At 43.3% G+C, this 8,660-nt stretch overlaps 1 protein-coding gene across 2 annotated transcripts in view; it reads left to right on the forward strand.

Moving 5' to 3' along the window:
- tulp4b (TUB like protein 4b) overlaps positions 1-8,494 on the forward strand; it is a 32,869-nt gene extending 24,375 nt beyond the window's left edge. For both annotated transcript variants that reach the window (XM_087289729.1, XM_087289730.1), the window contains exons 15-16: positions 28-3,590; positions 6,834-8,494. In XM_087289729.1, the coding sequence (XP_087145855.1) occupies positions 28-3,590; positions 6,834-6,950 (3,680 nt within the window). In that variant the 3' untranslated portion in view covers positions 6,951-8,494. The remainder of the gene's footprint in view (positions 1-27; positions 3,591-6,833) is intronic.
- The last annotated feature ends 166 nt before the right edge of the window (positions 8,495-8,660 follow it).

The following is an 8,660-nucleotide window of genomic DNA, read 5'->3' on the forward strand; positions in this document are numbered from 1 at the left end:
TCTCAAGATGCATATGATTATTTCTAGTTATGGGACCTTCTGGAGTGTCAGCCGACAATCCTTCTTGCACAGTTAATATCCCCATTGCCCCAATTCACAGCCCTGCTCAAGCCATGTCACCTACTCAGAGCATAGGCCTTGTGCAGTCTCTACTAGCCAACCAGAACATACAGCTTGATGTCCTTACCAATCCTACTGCAACTGCAGCGGCGGCAACTGCAGCAGCGGCAGCAGCAGCAGCGGCAGCAACAGCAGCAGCAGCAACAGCAGCGGCGGCTAATGCAACAGTATCTGAGCACAGTCAGGATACTGTTACAGCACAGTACACTGTGCCAACCAGATACTCCAACCCTGGACAGGTGATATTCAGTGGACTGGAAATGAATAACATTTTGAGTGGAACTCTTCCTCCCCCTCCACATCATCTGCCACAACCACCCCACCAACAACGTCAGCAACCACAAGACCATCAACAGTCAAAGCATCAACAGCAATTACAACCACAACAACATCATCTGAAATTGCAGCATCAGCCACAGCAGCTGCATCAACAGTCGCTGCAACAGCAACACATGCAACATCAGCAGCAATTGCAAACACCACAACATCAACAACTGCAACAGCAGCATCAACAACAGCTGCAACAACAGCATCAACTGCAACAGCAGCATCAACAGCAACTGCAACAACAGCATCAACAACAACTGCAACAACAGCATCAACAACAGCAACTACAACAGCAGCATCAACAACAACAACTTCAGCAGCAGCATCAACAGCAACTGCAACTGCAACAACAACATCAACAATTACAACAGCAACATCAACAGCATCAACAACTACAACAACAACACCAACAACTGCAACAGCAGCATCAACAGCAGTTGCAACAACACCAACAGCAGCTGCATCAGCAGCAAATGCAACAACATCAACTGCAACACCAACAACAACAAATTCATCAACAACAGTTTCAACAGCAGCAGCAGCAGCTGCAGATCCAACATGAGCAAATGCAGCAGCAGCAGCAACAGATGCAACAGCAGCAGCAACAAATTCGACAGCAAATTCTGGAGATGAGGCAGCAGCAGCAACAGCTTCAGCAGCAACATCAACAAATACAGATGCAGCATCAACAAATGCAAAGACAACATCAACAAATGCAGCAGCAGCTTAAAATGCAGATGTCCCTCCAACCTTCACCTTCAGGCTATGCTACTCTATCCCTCCATCACTTACAGTTGATGCCTCAAATTCCTCATCCAGACCAGCCACCAGATAGAGGAGAACAAGTCCTCCCTCTAAAAGTTCCTTCACGACCACAGTCATTCATTGAAATGGACACTCTTGAGATCCAGTTGCGCAAGGTAAACCCGCCTCCACCTTATCCCGGTACAGTGGTATCAGCTGCAGCTGCTATCCCTACTACAGCCCCTCCTGGTCTTCTTGTTAGCAATGAGAATGGCACTACGCTGTCAACAGATACATGTTTAACTAAGGACGAATTCTCTCTTCACCCAATTAGTCTACAATACCCAACTCCATTGGGTTATGAAAGAATCACCACATTTGACAGCAGTGGAAATGTCGAAGAGGTGTGTCGTCCAAGAAGACGGCTGTTAAGAAACCAAAATGCTTATGGGATGCAGGGAATGGGCAGCTCTGCTACACTGAAAGTAACTTCATCTGAAAACAAAAAGGTCCAGTTGCCATACAGCTCAGCAACTCTTAGTCGCCTCTCAGTGCCTAGATATTCCATACCAAGTGGAGATCCACCGCCATATCCAGACACATCCAACCAGATGAACACAATCAGAAGTCCTACGCAAAGGATTGACAGCAGTTTGATTCATGCCACTTTGCGTCGAGATAGAAGGGAACCGTCTCTGAAGGTTTCTCAAATGGTGGATGCAGTGAGGACACTACCAACAAAATCCAAAATGAACGGCTCCCTCACGCTGTCTTATCAGCCGAGAATACCCTCCGCTTTGTACACGTGCACTCAGTGTAGCAGTAACAGCAGCAGCACTAGTGTGAGTGTCACTGGTGGTGGCACTAACAGTAGTGGAATAGCTGGAGGAACGGTTGTGAGGCAAGACTTCCCACCGGGCAAAGGAGCGCAACACAGCACGATAATTGTGCACTCCAAAAGTGCCTCGCCATTAGCATCTCAGTCCTCCTATAACCTCCTAAGTCCCACTGACAACAGTAGAGACAGAACTGTCTATGTGAATTCTGCCTTTACAGAAGATGAGACAGTAAGTCAGCAGTGTCATCTTGAAAAGTCAATGCGCCATTTAACCCTAGGGGATGTCAACTTGACAGTTAAGCGACCTCCGCCTTATCAATGGGACTCTCCTGCAGCAGAACAACTCTGGATACCTCAAGAGCAAAATTTATTGCCTGGACCTCCACCTCATAAGCCACCACCATTTATACTTAGCCAGCCACAGCACTTGGAAATTGCACGGCTACCTTTTGTTCTTTCAGCCAAGCATACCCCCAGTCCCAATTCTATGACTCTCCCATCACCCTATCAGTTATCTCTTTCACCCTACCCTTCAGTTGTGGGGCATGGTGGACCTCCACTTCAGCCTTTGCAGAGTCCTGCACAAACTTGTGGCCCGAATGACATGGTGGCATCTAGCCCTTTTAGCCAACCAGACTCAACTTTAGTCCTGCCCCCTGGCTATCCCTCTAATGTGAGCAATCTAAGTTGTTGTACTCTGCCACCAATGTACCCAGGGACTAGTTCCTGCAACAACCTTCAGTTGCATCCTATGAGCTTGCATCCTTGGAGCACTTACAGCACTTGTCCTCCCATGCCAGACCATTCTGCCACACTCCCCAGTAAGACCCATCAGACCCTAGAGAAACCAGTTCTCTCTCCGCCTCCACCACCTCCACCTCCGCCACCCCCTCCTCCTCCACCTCCTCTCCCTCCTCCTCCTCCACCTGTCGAACACTTGAACCTCCAGAGCACCTCAGAAGTGGTTGCTGAATCTGGGGAAAGCTTTCAGGATCAATCCTCTCTCAACGAGAGTCCACAGGGAGCAGAGAGGTTCAGCAAAAAGGGTCGTAAAAGGCTTGACAGTAGGGCAGAAGAGGCCAATATGTCTGGAGTCTCTGAAGGTAAATCAAAAAAAGAGAGTCGCACTCTCTCTGACTTCAATTCCCTGATCTCCAGCCCAAGACTCGGCAGCAGGGAGAAAAAGAAGCCTAAAGGGCAGAAGGAGCCACTAAACAAGGCCAAGAAACTAAGCAGGACATCCAATGAGTTCCAGGACAGCTCAGAGAGTGAGCCTGAGCTGTTCATTAGTGGTGATGAATTAATGAACCAAAGTCAGAGCAGCAAGAAAGGTTGGAAGAGCAAGCGGAATTTGCGTACAGCAAACGAGCTTGAGGAAATCAAGTGCCGCAAAGCTAACGAGAGAGAGGATCGCAGTCTTGGCAGCCAAGGCTTTGTTTATGTCATGGCCAACAAGCAGCCATTGTGGAATGAAGCCACCCAGGTTTACCAGCTAGACTTTGGAGGACGGGTAACGCAAGAATCAGCCAAAAACTTTCAGATTGAGCTTGATGGACGTCAGGTAAACAGTTTTATTAATTATCTTTTTTTTGGGGTTGGGGTGTTGGAAATAACTTTGGAAAAAAGTTTTTTAATCTGTGACACAAAGAAAATTCAGTTATTAATTACTCATCCTCAAGTTGTTTCAATCTACTGAGACCTTCGTTCATCTTTGGAACATAAATGAATATATTTTAGATGAATATTTATAGCTCTCTCATCCTCCATATACAGCAATGGTCTTGAGATGTTCAAAGTCCAGAAAAGAAACCAAAACATTGTCAAAACAGTCCATGTGGCCCTTGTGTTTGCATGGGTTTCCCCCAGGTGCTCTGGTTTCTTCCACAGTTCAAAGACATGCAGGATAGGTGAACAGTGAATAGACGTGTGTGTGTGTCCGTGGAGAGTGTATGGGTGTTTACCAGTACTGGGTTGCGGCTGGAAGGGCATCCACCGCATAAAACATTCACCTGAGAAAATGGCGATTCATTCCACTGTGGCGAACACTGATAAATCAGGGACTAAGGCCCCGTTTACACTAGTGCGTTTTAGTTTTAAAACGGCGTTTTAAATGAAAACGATCCGCGTCCACACTCGCGTTTTACCCAGCGTTTCTGAACTGCTCTCCGTCCACACCAAAACGCTGAAAACGCACATCACGTGACCACACACACACTCTTTGGCAAGCGCTGCAGCCCATCTACCCAGATGAGAGCTCTGCTAGTCGGACTTCTCATCAAGCATCTCCCGCTGGATCTAATCTCACTATATTTATTAAACGGGACTTTTCATTCATGTTGTCTTTATCTAACGACATATTCCCAGACTTTGGTCATTGGAATCTATTACTTGTTCTCAGGTAACGTGTTTTGGCTGAGCGCAAAGATAAGTTAATGATTAATGTAACCACGTACATTCTGTATATTGACTGATCGCTAGCCTTTATTTCCTATAATGTATAAACTTATTGTATGTTATACTTTTATAATGGCCATTATCGATTATTAAAACTGATATTCAGCAAAAGATAGGGGATGTTTCGTATTTTCACTGAAATTGAAAGGAGGCAGTTGTTGGCTCCGTTTTGTTAGAACTATTCACACAGTGAAGATGACGTTCATGCAACACGACGCCTCAACATTTCTGCTGTCTGTTTAGTTGTTAATATTACAATGAAAATAGGCAGTTCCTTATATCATGTTTACATTTTATTGTTGAGAAAGTGAAACAACGTAGCCAGGGTGATGTGAATGAAGTTAAAAAGTACACTGTTCCCTTTGAAGATTTACCCGTGTCCTCAGTATAGTCTGTTTTCCATATCAAACTGAGAAGAAGAGACTGCAGCCTTGATCAAACTTGCGAAGTCTGAACTTACACAGAGAAGATGCGGGACTGAACTGTGTGTTAGGCTACTTAATATTGAGGAAAAGCCCCAATCAGAGAGGCGAATGTCGGCAGCCCCGCCTCCGTTTTCAGATGTCTTCGTTTTCCATCATCCACACTGAGACGGAGCAGCAGCGTTTCAGAATGAAAACGGCCTCTCCAGCGTTTTCGAAACGCTCCGTTTTCGGCGCTCGAGAACTCCGGCGTAGTGTGGACGGATGGCGTAACCGTAGCAAAACTTATGCGTTTTCAAACTAAAACGCACTAGTGTAAACGGGGCCTAAGCCGAAGGATAGTGAGTTCATGTTGCTTCAGTGGTTCTCTAAGAAACTGTTAAGGGCCCCAAAAAAACAGTAAAAATTACTTTGTTTGTCAGTGTTTCCCAATCCTGTTCCTAGAGGCACACCAACAGTAAATATTTTGGATGTCTCTGAATCTGATCCATTCATTTCAGGTTTTGGAGTCTCTTCTAATCTTCTGATGATTTGATTGAGGTGTGTTTGAATAGGAAGAGGTTGAAAATGTGTACTTTTGGTGTTCCTTTAGAAACAAGGTTGGGAAACACTGGCCTATTTCATACAATTTTAAGCTAATGGGCAATGTTACTTGGATGTTGATTCATTCATTTTCTTTTTGGCTTAGTCCCTTTATTAATCTGGGGTCGCCACAGTGGAATGAACCGCCAACTTATCCAGGATATGTTTTACGCAGCGAATGCCCTTCCAGCTGCAACCCATTTCTGGGAAACATCCATACACACTTATTCACACTCATACACTGCGGACAATTTAGCCTACCCAATTCACCTGTACCACATGTCTTTCGACTGTGGGGGAAACCGGAGCATCCAGAGAGAACTCCCGCGAATGCAGGGAGAACATGCAAACTCCACACAGAAACGCCAACTGACCCTGCCGATGCTCAAACCAGTGACCTTCTTGCTGTGAGGCGACAGCACTACCTACTGCGCCACTGTGTCACCTGCTTGGATGTTGCACTGCCAAAATGTTATGTTTGCTTGTGGTGCACAAAATTGTTCTTGGAGTTTTGTATGATAACACTTGGTCCACTGAAGTCACATGGACTGTTTTGACAATGTTTCTGATTCCTTTTCTGGACATCAGGACCCTTGCTGTTTGTGGAGGATGAGAGATCTTAGATTTCATGTAAAATATCTTAATTTGTCTTCCAAAGATGAACAAACGACGTAGGGCTGAGTAATTATTAACAGATTTGAAAGTTTTGTGTGAACTAAAGCCTGGTTTATACTTCTGCGTCAAGTGATCGGCGTGACCCACGGCGCATACAATGTGCGTAGTCGTGCATTTATACTTCTGTGGGCTGTGTGTTCTTCTGCAATAACACTTCTGAAGCGCTAGCTGGCAGTAGGTTTTTATTTTCCTCTTTGTTGAGTTTCTTCGCTGGTGTTTTGTATTTTTCTAAACGCTACTTCAATGTACAAGTGGCTCAAACTCGATTATTTTGAGGCGGGAACTGGCAGACGTGCAACAACTTTAACCATAAGATAAACACAAAACAACAGTCTCCATCCGGAGCTCCTTCACGGGACTCGGCACTTGTAAACACTCGCTCCATCGGGCTCACACGGCTCTCACGTCCACCCAAACTCATCAGCACTACCAAGCCAACCAGTCACAGAGCTTGCGCTACGCATTGTTGCGATGTGTAGTTACATTTTTTGAGAGGTGCACGTCAGCGTCACCGACAGCTTGGCGAGGGCTATGCGACTACACATAGGCTGCACTGTAGCATACAAGTGCGCTTGACGGAGAAGTATAAATCAGCCTTAACCCTTTAACAAACATGCTCTATTGATCTTAATCAATTGCTTTTTCACCTAACCCATGATTCTCTATTACAGGTAATGCAGTTTGGCAGAATTGATGGCAATGCATACATCCTGGACTTTCAGTATCCATTCTCAGCAGTACAGGCATTTGCCGTAGCCTTGGCCAATGTCACTCAGAGACTTAAATAGAAATCTTGTCCATGAGAACGGATGGGCTGAAAAAGAGATTATTGTTAATCGCAGTTTGTGAGAAATGTTACACTCTCTGCTGCCATAACGTCTGTGCAATGCCGGTTAGTAGCCGAGAGATCTGGTCACTCTCAGGCAGTGCAAGTCGCACACAGGTGGTCCGACAATAGATTTAGTGCTTTAAAGTACCCTTTTGTTAACAGAGGTACAAACTGATTTCTGAATGGTGGTACACATCTGAGAGAAAACAAGTATGTGTGTATTGATGGAATATTATTCAACTTACTTATATTGTTTTTTCATGTATTTCCTTGGTATACAATGGTGTGATTTTAAATGTACTAAAAACTGAGATGGATGTTAGGTTATGGGATTTGTTTTTGTTCTTCCCTCTCTTGATAACCCACCTCCTTTTGTTTTGTTTTTGAGATATACGTGTGCCAAATTTAAATTTCCTATTTACAATGCTTGTAAAATGATGGATTTTTGATTATCGTTTGTGGTCAGTAAATCAATGAAATCTATATAAAGGAGAAGCATCAACTTATGTTTGAATATTTTCATCCCATGACTCACTTCCATGAAGTGACAGCAGAGATAATATATTCCAGTTCATTTTTCCCAATTGTGCCACTATAATGAATGCATTTCTATGGTTTAAAACTCAATTTAACATGTTTCTTCACAATATGTCTTAGTTATATTGCATTATTTGCACACTGTGTTCTTGCAGTATCTTGATATTGTCCTATTTGAATGATTTTTGCTTTTTAATCTTAACAGAAATCAAAGTTTTTTAATTACTTTCAGATATATTGTCACGTAAGTGACATGACAAAAAGTGCTGTAGTTAGATGTACTGAAAATGTACTCATATCATCCGTGACACTTTAGCACGAAATATATAGTATGCATTAAGCATTTAGCCAAAAAATGTCTTATATCAATATATAAATCAGATTTAACACACTGTATATTATGCAATGAATGGAATCTAATTGAAACTGAAAGCTGATACGATTCTGCATTCCTTTGTTAAATGCTCGACCCCAATGACATAGTTTGATTTCTATAAAGGGGCATATTTTATTATATTCAGTCATACTGGTTACATATTTATTTTTCTGTATTAATATTTAATATTCTACATACATATTTAATATTTGTTGCAATGAATCATCAAATTAATTTGTCGGTTGTTGCTTACTTTCCGGCGTTTTCCAGTAGTTTCATCAGTTTTAAGCCAAACAGTGGTTCAGAGTCGGGTAGTGTTGATATGGTTGATGTTTTAAGCACTTCTTGATTATTCTTGATGTTGTATGCTTTGATGATTTGCAGTTGCAGTTATTTCTAGCCACTTTGTACTGGGTTATTCGGGCCCGGTTTAAATTATGTGGAATGTGAGGCTTTAACTGTGCTTTATCGCTTAATTATTCTGATGTACATTTACAAAATGTAATTCAAGGGTGTCTTGGAAAAGCATTAGAATGTCTGTGCCCAGTAGGTTTTAAGTCACTAAATAAAATCTAATTAGTTTGATGAAATCTGTGTGTATTATTGTTGTTGTTGATGTTAACTGCGACATGGTGACTCGAGTCCCCTAGGTGTCAATTTCCAGTTCTGTGTGGAGTTTTCATGTTCTCCCCGTATTGGTGTGGTTTCCTCTGGTTTCCCCCACAGTACAAAGACATGCGCTATAGGTGAATTGAA

This window comes from Danio rerio, chromosome 17 (assembly GCF_052040795.2).
Source record: "Danio rerio strain M-AB ecotype USA chromosome 17, GRCz13ab, whole genome shotgun sequence".
In the NCBI taxonomy this organism is placed as follows: domain Eukaryota; kingdom Metazoa; phylum Chordata; class Actinopteri; order Cypriniformes; family Danionidae; genus Danio; species Danio rerio.